Source organism: Psittacula echo (genome assembly GCF_963264785.1).
Source record: "Psittacula echo genome assembly, chromosome: 9".
In the NCBI taxonomy this organism is placed as follows: Eukaryota; Metazoa; Chordata; class Aves; order Psittaciformes; family Psittacidae; genus Psittacula; species Psittacula echo.
Window position 1 is genome coordinate 6,418,065 of NC_137745.1, and position 19,329 is coordinate 6,437,393.

Consider the following 19,329-nt stretch of genomic DNA (forward strand, 5'->3'; position numbering starts at 1 on the left):
GTGGTCATGGCAGGTATAGCGCAAGCCCAAAAGAGGTGGCACACTGACAAATGGCATATGCTGGGGAACCAAGCCAGTTGAATAGAACAATACCAGCGGGTGGTGAGACACTGGCACAGGGTGCCCAGAGAAGCTGTGGCTGCCCCATCCCTGGCAGTGTTCAAGGCCAGGTTGGACACAGGGGCTTGGAGCAAGCTGCTCTAGTGGAAGGTGTCCCTGCCCGTGGCAGGGGTTGGAGCTGGATGAGCTTTAAGGACCCTTCCAACCCAAACCACGCTGTGATTCTGTGATGATTCTGTGAAAATTTCTTCACACTTGTGGTTCCATTTAGTGCCTATCCCATGGTTCAAAAGGTAGTCAATCAGCTGCAGTAATGGTAACTGTTCGTAAAACTGTTCCAGACCTGCCAAGCCAGCAACTTGTCACAAGAGCGAGAAATACATTCAAAATGAGCTGAGAAAAGCCATGGGGAAAACTGGCAAAGCTAAACAGAGGAAGAAGGGGGCGGGGAAGAAGAATTCTTGGGGCTAAAGTCAAGTCTTTTAGCATGGAAGAAGCATGACAATGTCCGCTCTGCTCTCAGCTCCTTTTCTCTAACCAGTGATGCTGAGTGCAGGCTGTATGAGGAGCTGCTCTGCAGTGCGCTGCCATCTCCTGCTTGCCGGGCAGAACTGCTCCAAGTCCCACAGCCAAGGAGTTGGAAGGCCGGATACTGCATGTTCCAGCATAATGAACACATCCCTTTGACATTTTTTTACCATTTAGTTATGAATGAAAGTATGTTGCACAGAGCTGAGAACTGGATACAACGCCTTCACAGTGCTCCTTGCAGGAACCTACCCTTAACCTGGAATCAAAGAGGGAACAAGGATGAAACAACCCTATACAAGACTGCGGGAACACAGAGAAGGAAGGAACTGCCAGGACATCCTGTCTTTTCCCAGCAAGCTTCAGTGAACTTATTCATGGGGTTTGCCTTTTAAAATATCTTAATGTTCTATAGGCAAGACCTCAAAACCAGCCACTAGCATTACATTTAAACTTTGGCATTTGACCTTCTATAGGTTGTTTTATTTTTTTGCTGGTGGTGTTCGGGGTTTTGGTTGTTTTGTTGGAGGTTTTTTCTGTATCCTGATATCTGGAAAAAGAGGTTTTGGAAAGATAGGAAGAAGATTTATCTCCCATTCTGGATTCTCCAGCCTTCTCCTAGGCCCCAGTCAACCTTATTTCACAGAGCTGAGATTACAAAGAGCAGTTCCAAACTTTGAGAATTTCTGTAATTGAAAGAGCAGGAGGGGGCTGAGTGGGAAATTTGGCACCTTCATCACAAATGCCATGTAGAAGAATTGGATCTTCAGTGATGGCCAGACTTATAAAGAATAGGACTTAACAGTCACCTCCACACATTGGCCAGATACTCCAGCCACGCTGCATAAACTGATCTGCTAAAGTACAAATTTTAATTCCTCTGTCCAAATCTATGCCTTGATTTACTGGATACCAAGAATAAAACCCACAGTCAGCAAGGTCAAAGACAAGCGTTCCTGTCCCGCCGTCGGTGCTGGCATTCTGCTCTGCCGGGATGTGCACTCTTGCCTCCCCTCTAGTCACGGAGCTCATTTGGAAAAATTTCCTTCACATTACTTAAACCAGTTTTAGACTGCCCAGTCTAACACCTACACACGAGAACAGTTGTGTTTTGTGTCAGGAGCCCTGGTAGTCTCTAATTGCACAAACCCTGCAGCCCTTTTTCGGGAACAAACCACAACAGCAAACTTACAACAACATCTGCACTTCCACATTTTAGCTGTGTGCACCAAATGCAGGCTAAAGGAGGGACTTTTAGTAAGAATGCTGCAGAGCTGCAGGCTCTAAATGAGTAAGGGAGAGCTGGACACTGTGGTTATCACAGTGATACCACAGCTGTGAATACTAAGTTCTAAACCAGTCAGGGGCTGGCCACCACGTTACCTGTGCCAGTCTCGTGGCTCGCCCTCTGTGGACCTGTCCTGCTGTCCTGCCTCTGCCCAATTACCCTTTGGTTTCTCTCTGACTGTTACTTTCTGCACAGTTTTCAGAGGGCACTGGGGGTCACATATGCCTCAGCTCTCCCAGGAGCGTGTCCATCACTAGGAAGAGGTATCACAGCATTTGGCCTGCTTTAGCTTTGGAAGCTGGGGCTGACAGAGACTTGGCTCACAGCTTTCCATAGGCAGCTGGGGCAGCAAACTTAGCGCTCAATATAACAACATAGAAACTGATCTAGTTAAAATCATGTTTAAAAGCAACCTAACCTAAGGCTAGTCAAATACATCTGCTTACACTTGATATTGACAGCCAGATAAGTGTAGCTTCATTTAGATTGACTCAGAGTAATGAAAATATACTTTGATAGGATATCAAAGAACTGAAGCTTAAAGAAAGAGAACTGCTGCAACCCAGAAGACTTGGAGGAGACATTGCACAACCATGCATAAGGCATTCAAACATGGCAGGGAACACGCCCCTTTTCCATGTTCTCCTCATTTTCTTGCACTGTTTCTTCTTTCTGTGGTCTCATGTGCCTCTTCATAGCCCCTGATGGCTAGGAAATAATAAACGTGCTGGCTGATCCCTTTCAGATGGAGAAATGCACACTAGGCAGTCTGTACTACCAGACTACATGAAAATGCCAGCTGCCTTTTTGGAATTGAGCTGTTCCTAGGCTTTATGCCAAACAATCCCTGCCCACAGCAGATCCAGCTGCTCCAAGTTGCTCAACAGCCCATCCTAATCCATTGCTGCCATTTTTTCCTTTGCTGCCTCTTCCATGCTCTTGTGTACTTTCCTTTTAGATCTGCCTCATGCTTACACCCCTGCCCCCCACTTTCTCATTTCTCCTCCTGACACTTCCCTCCTCCTCCCCACCTGCACCCCCCCCCAAAACACATCAGATTTTCTACAAATAGGTATTTCGGATTGGACCAGTGGCTGCTTTTGGTAGAAAAAGTGTTCTGAAACAGGACACTGGTGAAAACTGGCTTCAGAGGAATGGGAGGACCAACAATGACAATTTTGCCTCCTACAAATGGCACAGAGACAGAGGAAGATCTATTTGTTGCTCCTTTGCTAGCAGATGTTCTTTTAGGTTTCTTAGAAGAGCCCTGAGCTCCATAGGTAGGAAAAAGCAGCAAAAGTGGTGGTCTCACTTTTACATCTCTGGGAAGACCCTTACAGATGAGAAAGAAGAGCCTAACTCAAGTCAGACAAGGAATTGGGACAGCTTATGATAACTATGACTCCACGAGTAATAAGAAACAAAGGGGAGGAAAGGCATGTCTTCTTATCATACTTTCCACTTCCCAACCAGCAACCAGATTAGAAAGGCAGAACACAAACATCATCTTTAGCTCTCAGCCCTTCTCTGGGCTGTAATTCCAGTTCTGCTGTAGACTGTTGTTAACTTAGGGAGGTTGTGAACATCACTGAGAACCTAACTGCACTGAGCCGATGAAAGACACTTCAGCCTCTGCAGGACAGCTCTTGAGAGGAGCATTCTCAGCTATTCCCTGCCCTCACTGTTCCAATTAAAGGCTGAACAAGTTTTTAGCAACATTATTTTTCTTTTTTTCTTTTTTTTTTTTTACAGAAAATCAAGATCCGATCAGGGCATGGAGGGAAGGGCTGGGGGGAGGGTCAGGTTCCTGTTATTCAAAGAAGGGAAAGAACCCAAACAACCACCGAGGCTTTTACCCACAGAGCACAAAGGAATAAAAGGTAAAAGGCCAAGATGAGGAGCAGACTGTTTCTCTTCACCTCCCATTCTAGGATCATACCTAAAAGCAGCAACTTAAGAAAACCACAAACCTTAAAACCCACTAGCAGTGGTGCAACATCAGGCATGTAATTTCATTGGCAGCCTATAGGAAGGTGCAATTTAGAGACATTTACAAGGTGCCACCGTTCTGATGAATTACCAGTAGCAGAAGGGAAGGTGCCAGCCACAATGAACTGCCCTGTAAAAGAGCCAGCAGGTCTTACAGAGCAAGATGGCTTTGCTCCTGCAACTAAAAAACAAAGTACATGGTGCCTGAAGATTGGATTCATTCTTGTTCTAGCTGGTTCCTAAAGTAATGTCAGCAAAGACCAAAACTGGTACCTAACAGTTGCTCACACAAACACAACAGCAGGACACAAACATGCAAGAGGAAAGCACTGCTCACATTTGCAGCAAGATCTGAAGGCCAAAGACAGGGAGAACAGACGGAAGACTGGGTGCTTGGTCTGATGCTTCACAGCAGTGGCACAGTGTGGTCAGCTTTCTTTTGACCCAGCTCTTTGAGCATGTTCAGATGTGCTACTTCATCGCCAGCTCCGCCGGGTAACTGCTTTATCCTCCAATATGACAGCATCTTCATAGGCTGACTATTGCACACTATTTTGAATCAGTTACATGATTTGTTATTCAGATTCAAGCATTTGGAGTGAGGAAAAAGCAAACACTCACTTTTTGCCAACAGATGTGAAGCACATCAGACCTCTGGCACGTCAGGCTGTAGTGGTGAGTACCCGAGCTAAATTAACTAGCAGTACCTGCAGCTAAAACCACGTGGGTGACTTCCTGCCACCAGGGTCCTGGCCCTGTACTCAAGTATTTGCACTGACCAAAAAAACCTTGCCACCTTAAGTATGAAGAGCATACTCAGGCAATATATACTGGCGATAGCTGATAGCTAGGAATTCTGTCCCTATGGAGAAAGTCAAACACACAAGGAACTTCTTTGTGCAAATCGGATCTTGGGTTTGACATCTGTTACTAAATAACCACATGACTACCAGCTAAAAAGAGTTAATGCTTTCCCCATCCTAATAAGGCCCAAGTTTAGGCTATTCTTTAGACCCAGGTAAGATCACACTTAAAATCCTTCTGCCCAAAGGTGTCAATAAGCATGGGCTCAACAGTCTTCACCCCAATGGAGACATCAGTCTTCTAAACAGAGAGATATTAATGTCTGTTCTCAAAGACTTCAATGATTGGCTTAACAAAGGCTCATTGTTCATTTGGCAGTAACAGGAAGGTAATGTTCTACTGCTGGATCAAATACTTTACTCTTTATCCCCGGATAAAGCCTTGAGCTGCATTAATTTGAAAGCCAGGGTAGAAGCACTACAGGAAAAACTAAATAACATTGGAGATTATTGACAATAACCAACTATACATGTGCTAGCAAGCATTTATTTTATAAAAGTCTGCTCAATACGTGTGATCTCTTTTAAGGCCATGTACTACATTGTCAGTTTTGAAGTTTCTCCTCCCTGTTAAAACATGTGGCAATGTTTTCAGCACAGGACAGTCACAATTCACATATCCACCTGCTGACAATTTTGCAAGTAAAACTGCAGAATTATTTTAAAAATACAACAGTTGCTCAAAATTCTTGCGACGAGGAGAACTGGGCAGGTACAGGTTTAGCCTCACAGGGTGCCCTTCTAACCCAACATTTGATTCAGAGAATGCCATAGTATTTGTGGGTTCTGCCCAGAAAGTAATTTTCAAACTAGTTTAGCAACTTTGACTCTTACTTGCTAAGCTGGTGGAAATCTGAGTGTGCATACTTGTGACTAACTCAGCCTAGCTTAAATTCACTTCTGTATGTAGCTAACTCAAGCTTTGCTTATGTCTTTAGCCTTAATCTGCATCACATACATCGTCCTAGTTAAGTATTAGTATATAGGAGGTTTTAAATATTTTTTAAAAATTCTGTCAGGTTTTCTCCAGCATTATCACAAAAATCAGATTTCCCTACACTGCTCCCACTTTGTATATTATCTTTACTTCATAGAATCATGGACTGGTTTGGATTGGAAGGTCCTCAAAGCTCATCCAGTTCTAACCCCTTGCCGCAGGCAGGGACACCTTCCCCTAAAGCAGGTTGCTCCAAGCCCCTGTGTCCAACCTGGCTTTGAACACTGCCAGGGATGGGGCAGCCACAGCTTCTCTGGGCACCCTGTGCCAGCGCCTCAGCACCCTCACAGGGAAGAGCTTCTGCCCAAGAGCTCATCTCAGTCTCCCCTCTGGCAGGTTAAAGCCATTTCCCTTGTCCTGTTCCTACAGGCCCTTGTCCAAAGCCCCTCTCTGGGTTTCCTGGAGGTTTTCCCCTTTAGGCACTGGAGCTGCTCTAAGGTCTCCCCTTCAGGAGCCTTCTCTTCTCCAGGCTGCCCCAGCCCAGCTCTCTCAGCCTGGCTCCAGAGCAGAGCTGCTCCAGCCCTCACAGCATCTCCATGGCCTCCTCTGCAGTCGCTCCAACAGCTCCACGTCCCTCTTGTGCTGGAGGCCTCAGAAAGGGTCTACTTTAACATCTAGAACTGGATACAGCTTGTTTGCTGGCTTGTTGTTGTTGTTTAACACGGTTACCAGATCTAAGACATTTTACAACCACTTCACTTGATAATTATCAAATCTGATGACTTAAGAACAGTGTGTCCCAGAGTCACAGGGTCAAATATGGTAAGGCTGGCTGATGCGGTTCCAATGTATGAGATGAGGTCTCAGATTACCTTGGAGATACCATGCTCAGTATCCTAGGAAAGAAAGTTCACTCTGCAGCTCTGATAGCACCTTCTTGTGGAAATTTGCCCTTTCACCGAGCAGCAGTGAAATCTCCTTTAGTGGGAAAGGTCAGCACCTCTTGGAAGAAAAGAAAGGAACAGAATGAAGTAATCTTTTCAGTAGTTTGTACGTGAGTGATTTTCCCAGCAACCACTAATGAATGTTTGTGCTTGAAGCTTTTTTAGATAAACATTCAATATAATGATCATATACTCAAAATAATCATATTAATTAGCTGCTTTGCTTGGTTTTGAGCTCACAGAAGTGATCTTTATAGTTTTACTTTGGTTTTGCTTAGTCTTTGGGTAGAAAAATACCTTTTCCTGGTCCTGAAGGTCAATCTACACCATCAGCCTTAAAAAAAAACAACATAAGAATGTGAATTATTTTTGAAACTAACCTCTGTAAATATTTGTGTATGTTACCATCTTATCCAGTGGCATCTCCAAAAAGCACCTATGTCTAGTTTTGTCTTAACCTCATGAAACTAGCTACATGGAGACTTCCAGGCCTGCTTCTCTTTATCTTTAGGCCTCCTTAAGCCCATCTGAATTCTGCCCTGTTCCTCCTCTGGGAAGTTACGAGTTTGTTTTCAAGCCTTACTTGCATGAAACAAACAATCACTAATGGATTACTGAAGCCACGGAACCCAGGAGTGTTACATTCACAGGCAGATTCCTTTCCCCGAGACTAAATCCAGCAACATCTGCAGCCTGGAATGCAGCTGGTGACCCACCCGCCCCGCTCAGCACAGGCGACATTCCCTCCAGGCACTGCATTTTTTCCCTAAACGGAAAGAGTCAAAGACATTCATGTTTTAATGGAGCCATTCATTAGACAAGCTTTTAAATTAAATATTTTCTTGTTTTCTTATTTTCTTAATAAAGCATTTTTGAATCACACTGTTGTACTATTTCAGCAGGTCTGTTCTTGTTCTTCTGTCATTTGTATGCATATAGATATTTATAAGATATTTCTCCCTTAGATCACCCTGCAGATATAGCTTCCACTACAGCAAATGCAGAACTGCACAACCAGAGCAAGTATCCCAGCAAATATGTTCAGATAATTTACTGCACACAATTCAACAAATATTCTCAATGCCTAAGTAAAAACCATCACATTGCTCTCCAGTAACAATATAAATTATGTTCATTAGAATCACAGAATCACAGCGTGGTTTGGGTTGGAAGGGACCTTAAAGTTAATCCAGTTCCAACTCCCTGCCATGGGCAGGGACACCTTCCACTAGAGCAGGTTGCTCCAAGCCCCTGTGTCCAACCTGGCCTTGAACACTGCCAGGGATGGGGCAGCCACAGCTTCTCTGGGCATCCTGTGCCAGCACCTCAGCACCCTCACAGGGAAGAGCTTCTGCCTAAGAGCTCATCTCAATCTCCCCTCTGGCAGATTAAAGCCATTCCCCTTGTCCTATCACTGCAGTCCCTGATGAAGAGTCCCAGATTAGCTGGTGTAATGCAACTCACTGCTACCAGGAATATAAACAATAAACAAAACAGTTCTAGGAATCCCACCTGGGGACTGAAGAGTTGTTAAACTATAGTATAGAATCATATTTCATCGATCAAGGAATATCCTTGTATTGATGGGGTAAACCTCAGCCTCGCCCTCAAGACTGTAAGCACACTCCTTCATGGCTGTTTGTAAATTCTACTGGATAAACAATATCTTAATACATTTCAGACAGTATATGAGAAATTAAGACGTAATTTCAGGAAGACTTGTCACCACTGCCACCAAAAGCACTAGTCCTACTCTCCCTGTACCAGTTTCTGTACTAGTATACAAGTGTTTGCATGGTTATTCAGTGAAACAGATTAAACCAGTCTGACCAGGGCCAAAGCCAGTTCACGAGAATCTCATAGAACAGTACACACGATAAATATGAGCACAAGTAATCAGTTTTCTAGACCTGCAGAAAAGTGAGGTTCAAGTTTTTAGTTTCTCTCAGATAAAAATTAACATTTCTTTAGCCCCACACTGAAAATGGCTCAGGAAGACTAACTGAAATGACGCCGCCTTAAAGCAAAAACACCAAGCAGAAAATGCAATTCCTGTTTTCTTTTATTGATACTGCCGATGTGACTACCTTTACGCAGGCAGATCTTTCCTACATTAAACATATTTCTATTAATTTGGAAGTAAAGTTTTGCCCTCTTTACCCCTCAGGTCACCCACAGACACACAGTTACACTTCTCAGAAGTTTCCACATTCTCTTTAAGTTTTTTTGTGGGTTTTTTTTTGTTTGGGTTTTTTTTGGTGTGGTTTTTTTTTTTTTTTTTTTACTTTTTTTTCCAGATCTGTGTAAAGGTTACTTGGCAGGAATACATGCATATGATGTTAAATGGAGACCAATCCACCACTAAAAGGTAATGCACATAAAACATAATACAGTACTTGGACATCATTTCAAATAAATACCCACATACAAATGTAGTTATTTTAAATGTAACAATATTTCTTATGAATCAATACTGTAACAGAAGATGGAAATACAAGTCCCCACGTCTAGGAATAATAATGCTCTTTCCAGCAAACAGAAATCTTTTCCCCACTGTCAATATTATTTCAATTTGAACTTTTTTGGAGTAGTGGGAATGCTCCCCCTCAGCAAGTACCAATTTAATCATTCATGTGAGCCTCAACAAACAGCTGAGCAATAGGCACAGCTTGTTGATGCACTTCTCTGTTTCTGTTTCCTGAAATTACAATTAGATACAACATGCAAGAGAAGATATCAATGCTTTGCTGTTCACATTCGCAAACAATACTATGGTTAAATGCATCCACCACCAACAAAGCTAATATAATATCAACATTCCTGATATGCTCTCTGTACTGTTACCACAAATGTGTTAATATATCTTGCTTCTTTGTTCAACATGAGCCTGTTTGGTTCCCACAGTGTATTTGGGTTTGTTTAGGTTTGATGGTTTTGTTTTGTTGTTTGTTTTTTGTTTATTTTTTTCTCTACAGCCCTGAATTTGCAAGGATTTTCCTGATGAAATATCACTGACTAACAGAATTTGTTACAATTCCTTGAATATATAATCTCTATAGTAAGACTACCCATTAAAACGTGCGAAGAGGGAGTTCACGCAGTTTCACTTATTGCTCCATGTCTTCAATAAATTCCAAAACAGCTTTTCCATTTATTCTAAGTTACAGGACTTAGACTAAGCTATTCTAAGAGTCTCCCTTAAAATGATTAAAGGCACTACTGGCAATAATTAATGACAGAAAGGCGCTGATATATAACACCCTATCATTGACAACTTTAGAATTTTTCTTTCTAGATGTACCATAATTTGGCACAATAAAATGAAAAAGTAACAAAACAATTCCAATTTGGAATTTAACTGGTATAGTTGTATAAAATTCTGTTAATCAATAATACTTCAACTTCCTAGAACCCAGGAATTCTGGAATTTATAGGTAATACGACTTTAATATTTTTCTAGTGCCTATTACTGTTTTAACCAGAGCAGAGTCAAGTTTTCTTCTTGTTACATTGAACTATTCCTAAGAATAATAATACAATATGAAAAAAACCCCAGAATTTGAATACCCTGGATTTCTTAATTAACATGGCAGTTAAAAAAAAAAAAAAAAAAAATCAGTAATTTAAACATATAAAGCTTAATATTTTATAATAAAAAAAGCTGCTGAAGCACAGCACAGTTTAGCAGAGCTCCTGTTTTTTCGTTGAAACTCTTTTCTAACTACAACCTAGAGTCCCCAAAAAATCTCTGCCACATGCTGATGTAGAATTCAAAAATCACAAGCCCAAATTGGAGAGAGACTATGAGCACAAACCACTGCATTTATATAAATCATTCTACAAAAGGAATTAAAGAAGCTAAAGAAAAATACCAAAATATCAAAAGTGCACAGGTTTAACAATCAGATAAAAATGAGCATCTGCAATGAAATAAGAAATTCCTCCATCTGAACATTTCTAGTAGATCATAAACTAATATGGTGATCATTTTATTTGAAGTAGGTTTCTTCAGCACTTGTAAGTTTTCTTACTGCAGCAGCACTTTTAGGTAAAGCTTGTTTTATAGCTTCAGACATAAAAAGGAAGTTTCAGGTAGTATATATAAGAAAAGGTGTTTTCAAAATTTAGGATCAGGTCAGTGGTTTTCATTCTTTGTGCAATGGGCTACCATAATGAAAGAGGCTAAGAAATGTTGTTGCACTGATGGAAAGGCCTTCTCCAGGGACTATTCTACAGCTGGAAAATGGAAAAATAAAATAGCATTAGGGAAAAAAAAAAAAAAATCAGAATCAGTGTTTATTTCTCAATCAAAGAACTGAAAACAACGTGCTGCAAAAGCAGGTTAGTTGGCTGAGGGCGTCTGTTAGCTTACTGGGGTAGAAGCAGCCACCTTAGCTCACCGGTCAAACAATGCTGTATGAGTTTAGCCTGGAAGCAATAGCTTTGCAGAAAGAACATTTCTTACAAGTACTGAATAAAGCTTTGCTGTTCAAGCAGAACTTAATAGCAATGAATGTGCAAGGAACATTTTCAGTGAAGCTTCAGGTTCTCCAGAAACATGCAGGTCAGTTACATCATGCAGGCCAATGCAGAAAATACAATTCAGAATAAGAGCCTGCTTGCAGAGGTAGGTGACGGCTTAAGGAATTTTCCATGCTTTATCCCAACCCGTTGGAAGTGATATATGAAGGACATATAGAAAATGTACCTTTCAAGAAACTGTTAATCAAGAATAACAAAACTCAGTCTTAAATATTATCTAAAAATACAAACAGTAGGATCAAGTCACTTTATCACCATTCTTCACTTCTTTTTGTAACACGTGCTCCAAGAAGTCAAACCATAACCTTGACAAGCTCAAACAGCAGTCAAGTTGGCTTTTTTGCTTGTTTTTTTGATGATTCACAGAAATTAGTGAAGATGAAAATGACTACTGAGACTACTGGCATAATAGCAAAATTGTTCTTACTTGGAACTGAAAGCATGAGTCAAGACTGATAGTAATAACCTGGTACTGCTGTCTGTCTCATACCACTGTGGTGGTAACACTGAAATCTTTAAAGAAAGTTCCAATTAATCTGCAATAAACTAACAATGCATCCAATTACGTTTTCCAATTTACCTTTTTGCCATTAGTATTTTGCAAAATTACTGCCATTAGAGACATGGAAGCAGTGAAAACTGTATTAAAGATCCCTACCTTTAGCAGTGGAAGCAAAATTGTAACTGTTTCTATGGAAGCACAGAAAGTTAGCATTCAAATGTGGCTTTTACAAAGTATTTTTAAATTATTCTTAATGCAACGATGAGAAGAATAAAGGCCTTTTGGAAGATTGTGCAGCAACAAGAAAAGCCAGATTGAAAATTGTTAAAAGATGTCTCGCTTCTAAAATATCAGACCTGCTATTTAGCAATATTAAAGCTCAAATTCAGGAGAACTCAATGGTTTCTAAAAAGAAAGTAATAATAGATGCACGGGGCCTGGTTTCCTAAAGCCAGAATTGCCATTTGTTTAAACTTCTCAAGCAGTGAAGTTTGAGCAACATATTACAGTTAAATCACTTTTTCCTCCTCTCAGTAATGATAAACCCAATTCTGGGACTGAGCTGTGGCATTCCAGTGTTCCCAGCTTTGTAGCAAGGTTTCTAATATTCTACTTGTTTAAAGTCTCACTGTATGAATTTAGAAGTCTTCCCCTTCCCCCTCCCCCAATATCTGGGAAGCCAAAATCCCCTCTGGTTTCCCCTCACTGGAAAAACAAGCTGTGCTCCTTATTACCTTGTATTAGTACTGCGATATCTCCTACTTATAAGCAGAGTGGCAATGTGCAGGAAGCAAGCTGCTGATCATCTATAAGAAATGGTAGTGAGATGAGGCAGTACCACACCAGGAGTATTAGAATGGCATTATAAAACAGCACGACCAAGCAGACAACTTGCAGTCTCACATTGCTTTTAGTAATACTAGAGGCATACAAAATTATTTGAAAGAGTACAAAATGAACAGGGCTTTACACTAAAATAAAGTTCGAGGCACTTTAAAACTCTGGTTTAGAGAAGCGTGCCTTCCTGTGCTCCACAAGTTTTCCACGATTTTAGAAGCAACATTTTCAATCTTTTTCTCTTATGTAGGCACCAATTATGAAGTACACTTCTATATTATCAAATATACTGTAATCAAGTGGCTAAAAAGGCCTCTTAGAAGTTTAATAGCAAACAAAGGTTTACTTGTTTTTAAAGATTAACATGTATACTAAGCTACTTCATAAATAATTATCAGCAGAATGATCTGGTCCAATTTCCTGTGCCTATAATGTAGAGCCCTGTGAAACATGTGCTTGCATAAGGAATGCAGTATCTTTTGCGTATTTAAAAAATAAATAATGATCAGAGCTCTGAAATACTGATCCTATTTAGGTTAATACTGAAAAGCTGAGAAAACCTTTTTTGTGACTGACAATACTAGACCATAGTCACATTAATTCTACACATACATGTTGTGTGGCTACAGTAATATATAAAACAGATTCTTTTCGAAGAGTTATGTTTGCAAGGAGCAATATGAGACCACAAAGATCCTTTCAGGACATGACACTTTTCCACAGCATAACTTCTTAAAGTGGAACTGTCCACCACGTAGGATCCCAATTCTTCAAATTTTAAGTTTTATACCAGATGGGGTAAATATTGCATATTTTTAATATAAATGTGCAAGTTTATTCTGTTAACCCTCTGAAGAGAGGGAAGCAGAGTGTAATTACATACCCTACCAATATTTCTTGTAGCTTTTATAGCCTATAAAAGCTTTAGGACTTTGGACAGTGATGATCTGACAGCAAATTCTTAATATCTGCCACAATAGGCAAATTAAGTTTGCTTCCAGTTTCAAAATGCTCTGCATTTTAAGATTTGCTTTTCATCACTTCTTAAGCCACAATAACAAGGAAGGTTTTCTGTTTGTTTCTGCCTGTAAATGCTTTTTCTGAAGTATGCTGCAACCCTGGAGAAAGGATCACATTTGTACTACACAAACTACAATTAGTAGCACCAGATATATTATATCAGGTGTACTCTTTTAACACTTAACCATAAACAGCAAAACCCATACATGTTAATTGTGGAAAAAAGCTAATTCCTTTCCACTATTAACTTGTTAATAGCGTCCCCATACTTATGAATTAATTACAGTTAAGACCACCATAATACAACTTGTATTACCTGGTTCAACAACATACTAGTACAAGCCAACTCACTGTGACATTAGATAGTGGAGATTTACGCTGACAGTTACAGCATAAGATGCATAATGTGATTTTTCTACATACCTGTCCTAGTCACAATAGATTTTATATTTCTCATTACAAAAAACCTGGTTGTTAAGGACAGATCCTTCAGACCTGTCTACGTAGGACTGAATATGACTTACGCCTGGGTTACTGCTCTTGGCTTTGGAAGCAGATTTTGTACGTGCCCTTTTGGATTGCTCATGGTCAAGCTCCAAATGTTCCAGCCGCTGGGTCAGTGCCAGTTTCTGCTGGATAGCCATCCGAAGCAAGGAGTTCAGAGTCTTCTTCTCATCCTCAGCTGCTGCAAGCTGCCGCTGCATTTCATCCAACTGTGTGACATATTCATCACATCTGCAATGAAATATATCAATCTTTAGGAATCCTGTTTCCATCTATAACACATGAATCCCTTGTGTCTGGCCAATATTAGCAGGGATAGCTTTGCAGTTGTTTGCGTACACACTCTTTTACATAGGAACTTCAACCACACCTGTAGAAAATCACAATTACTTTCACTGGGGTTCTTAAAATCCCACATACCACACATTCATGCCTTTCAGGATGTAGTAGAATTAACAGCAACCTTAAACTATGAACGTGTGTGGGGCCTGATATAAAAATACTCATGTCTAAAGATTAGTCAGATGTCCTTCCATAGTAAGCAGACACAATGCAGTCAAGTTACTTTTGTCTCTATTTATACAGAGACCACTATAGTTCTAACCTTTAGGCTGGAGTCTGAGGAGTGCTGTAAAATAACCATTGCTATTTTACCATTTGATGAGCACCTGAAATTCATAGTTTGTTACCTCACACTTTGGGTTGGAAAGGACCTTAAGATCATTTAGTTTAACCCATTAGAGGAGAGACACCTCACCCTTGACTATGTCGCCCAAGGCTCTATCCTACCTGGCCTTGAACAGTGCCAGGGATGGCTCATTTACCACTGCTTTGGGCAACCCATGCCAGTGCCTCACCACCCTCACAGTAAAGAACAAATAACAGATTTCCACTGGTGCCTGAGCAGCATTGTTACAAGCAAGCATCTTTCATAATGCTACTTTAACCTACTCAGATTCCTAAAAAAATCTATAAATACTGGTTTATTACTGTTCTCTCTACAGCAAGTGACCTTTATATAATTGTTTTCACCATCAAAATTAATTTTAAAACAGATAAACAAAGGAACTGAGTGTTACTGGGAATGCTGTGCGGGGGAGGGGAAGCTGTACAGATGCCTGCAAGCTGTTTCATCTATGGTCATTTTCACTGAGCTTGGAAGCTACTACTTTAATTGCACAGTGTGTCATGGGAAAACTTACGTCTCTACATGTAGATGCATATTTATTGCACACACAGAAGACCAATTATGTATACGGTAGAAAAATAAGTATTCATAGGTACCAGCTGGAATTCACAATGGCCACATCTGTAAAATAAAACTTCTTCATAAAAGCAAAAGCAATCACAAAGAAGCTTCTTTCAACATCAAAGTGGAAAACCCCCTGACTTAATGGGACATTTATCATCATTCATTAAGGGCCAAACCTTATCCCATTTGCCATGAGCACTAAAGAGGAACACAGTCTGAAATGGCCCCAGGAGGTCTGAAAAGACAACAATATATCTTGTGGGCACAACATCCTCCCCTCTCAGTGAAGGAAGCACCACCTCCAAAATGAGGGCATGGCTACAGAAATGAGCAGCTCACAACATCACCACTAACCCTGCAGCCTGCTGCTCTGCACTGGCAGAGATGTATTTTCTTCACTTGGTGGGGAGCAATGCACAGACTGAAGATCACTGGGAGGCCTGAGGGGTTTCTCTCCAGTTTTCAAACACACTCCTGACATTTGAGGTGAAAAGCACAAGTCTGGTTATATCATGAGTTACCTTTCTTCTTTAGTTTCTACCCACACCTCAAACCTGATTCCTTCAAAGCTCCACTCCTGCAAACCAGAGGAATGTCCAGAAAGTGTTACAAATTCCTTGAGGAATGTAATGTGATTGCTTCAGCAAAATATAATCTGACACTGGAGTGACCTGTCCCCATTACACTTGTTTCACTCTCAGTATTACCCTCTCAAGAGGTAAGGGCAAGGTGAAATCATGGGGAGTTTCCCCACTCCCCCTTTCCCAGCTCCCTTCTTGTGAATCAGAATGTATTCACTTTTTTTCCTGTGTACAGAACAGGATACTAAATTAGCCCTGGGGTTTCCAGCGCAGTGAAGCAGTGTCAAAATTGCTGCAGACTGTCTACTCTGAGGCACTAATCAAAGCCAGCCAAGGCAAGTGGCAGGTTTCTCCCTGACCCTCAGCCCCATTTAGAAATAAAAGAGGAAATAAAAAGAAAACAAAACCATTGCAGTAAAACAGAGCAGGGAATGCCACACAGCCTTGCTTATGTCCCTTCATCCTCTTCTCTAAATGTTTCTGGTATTCAAACGCCTCTCTATCTAACACAGTGCCAAACCTGAGAGCTGACTGGTAACACAGACAAAGCTCGTCAAGAGTCGAGAAGGCAATACAGTCGTTCAGACATGAGCCAAGCTATAATTAAAGTCCTGATTTTCATTCCAAAAGGTTATTGTAGCAAGTCATTATCTCATCAAGCTTTCTGTTAGCACAGGGGTTTAAAATTATAACATCAAATGACTCTCCTTAGAAATTACAAGGCATTCACTATTTCAAATACCTAAATTAGTTAGATTCCCCATCCCTCCCTCCCATAAAACTCAATTCAAGGAGCTCTGCCTTCCTTTTCAACAAAAAAGAAGTGTAACCAGTAGCATTCCTGCAGCTGCATTTTTCACTGTATCCTAATATTGTTCTCTCCTATACAGAGGAGGATTAGAGAGAGGCAGGACTGTTAACTACTATGACTATACACAGTCATGCATCCTGAACCTGTTGTCCTGATCTTTAAGTCAAATGAAGTGATACAGCCTCGAGACCTGTCCAGGGTCAGAGGAACACTACACTATGCAAAACACAGCAACTGCTCACTTGATCAGAACAAGCGGGGGTTGAAAATTTTCCTAGAAGTGGATGTAGACATTGCATGTGGAGAGGGATCTGCCTTGTGTTCACTGACTCCCAATTTAATTTTCTCCAAAAATCTAGCCTCCCTAAGCACTAAAGAGGACGTAGCCTCTAACACTGCTCTACCTAGTGGTAGTTGCTACGTACTGTTGTGGTATGTGTATCTATTCTTGTGGCTTTGCAGATACAAAGATAAAAGATCCTTCCCTTTTCCAATTTCATTTGCCATGTGCAGAGCTACTTCCCAGCTGTATATTCAATACAAAAGCCAACAATGGAAAATGTTGTCGTTTAAAAATCATCTTTGACAGAAAATAATTGAGCTTTCATGCTTTAAAGAATATGAAATTACTATAAACCTGCTGTACATTTACACATTCACAGTTTTAAGTGGATAGTGAACAGGCGGCTTTGATGTTGCCTGTGTTCTTATGACTGGTAATTAACAACAACAAAAAGAGATTTTAAGGAGACATCAACTGCATTTTTAAAAACAACACCAGCTGAAGCAAATATCTACACAGAGGAAATATCCTGAACGATAAATGTAATGATAAGAAATAAAAACTAAATCCTCTGAAGCCAAATTACTGAAAACTAGAAGGGTTGTCTTGTTTTCAAAAGCTGCATACCACTGCTTCCCACAAATGCCAGTTGTGTCTTATTTCTACATACCATTTTAGTTAAGCTTTAGTTTGTACCATATTCAATAACATTTATAGCTTAATTCAGTACTGAATCAAGATCTGTTCCAGAAAGAAAAAAGGGATGTAACCAAATGCACCTGGACATAATTACAACTTTTCCCCCCTCCTCTGCAATCAATATGAGTATCACATGACAACTTCCAAGAAAGCAAAGCAGATGTGACTGAAGGAAATCTTTAACTTTTAGCTCAAGAGATCACAAGACCTACATAAGAAATTAAAACAGGGATGATTAAATAAATTGCAATTTTTCAGCCTTATTATCACTGGGAAACATATTAGCAGAGAAGCAGTTAAAATGACGTAAACGAGCGCTGACTGCATTCTGCTATAAGGGATATTAGCCAGCTGCTATTTCAAACTGAATCTTTATATTAGAAATTAATATCAATGGCTGAATTTTACCACCTTCCCCCACCTGACTGCAGGAACAAGGCCTGCTGCTGAGTAAGCATCTTTTAGACATTTTTAGGCTTGCACGGTTGTAAGCCCTTCACATCCCAGCTTCAGTAACATGGTCTTCAAGAATCCCTAAAGAACAAAATAAAGCACAAATCCTGAAGAAAGCAGAAGAAAAAAATCCCAGATTTAGGCAGTTCAGGATTATAGATAAGCAAGTTTAAGGGAATATCTATGGAAACCTTAGCTAATTACTGATTTTCCTCAATATCTTGATCTTGTCTGAGTTCTGTATTTGAAGGGAATAAATCCTTTGGCCTGTATTGGTACTAATAAGTGTGATTTTCACTAAGAACAGAGAATGGTTTATAACCAGCTATAGTTTTCCAGAATGTTGCTAATAAGCCATGTATAATCAATGTCCGTTAGTAAAAACTATTAAAGTAATCAGACCACAAATCTCTCTCGTAGTTTGAAGCATATGGGAAGAATTATCCCCAGCACTGAAAGAGAACAATCAGCTCAACACTGATGGACACTGCAGCTCTTTGAAACGTCCACCGATAAAAACTCTCAAGGAGTGATCATGAACTTTGTGGCAAATTCCCTCCTCCTATAATAAAAAAAAAAAAAAAAAAAACCAAAAAAAAAACCCGATGCTTTTGTATATTTCAAGGTTGAACTTAACAACCCAATTGAACTACATTATACAGAAGTTTAAAGCTATCACACAGGCAAGACATTTTTCCCAGTTCTTCACTGAAGGAGGTAGCAAGGCCTGGAGGAACTAATCTTGAATTTTCCATCCCTTCATACCCAAGACCACTAAATATGTGCAAGTGCTTTGTTTTTCACAGGCTATGAGCACTGACACTTCATATTAATTGCCAAATGAAACCAAGACTTGCCTATCTAAAGCACTATAGATACAAGTAACTGCTGCTGCAGTAGTATCCCGTATCAGGTAACATAATTTGCTTTCCATTGTCATTAAAAGCAAAAGGGCAAATAGGCAACAAGAGTTGGTACTGTCACTACTCTGAATATTTCTAAGGTACCTCCTATGTTTTACTCTCCTTAACAGCAGGCATACAAACAAAGCACCACACACAGAGGAATTAGTGGTGTGGACACAGCCACTTAAAAAATATCTGGGAGAAGAAGAGTGGGAACTCATCCTTGCAACCCAGGTCCAGGGTCTATCTACAAGGAGCGCAATCACCAAGGTTGAGTTTCAATATATCCAGCATTACTTGCAGTACACATTTACAGTCTAGAGAAGACACA

General features: G+C 40.4%; 1 protein-coding gene across 1 annotated transcript in view; it reads right to left on the reverse strand.

Moving 5' to 3' along the window:
- Nucleotides 1–13,938: 13,938 nt before the first annotated feature.
- BICD2 (BICD cargo adaptor 2) overlaps nucleotides 13,939–19,329 on the reverse strand; it is a gene marked incomplete at its 3' end in the record, with an annotated part of 98,126 nt that continues 92,735 nt past the window's right edge. Inside the window, exon 7 of the mRNA XM_080625708.1 lies at nucleotides 13,939–14,245. Within this exon, the coding sequence (XP_080481834.1) occupies nucleotides 13,939–14,245 (307 nt within the window). The remainder of the gene's footprint in view (nucleotides 14,246–19,329) is intronic.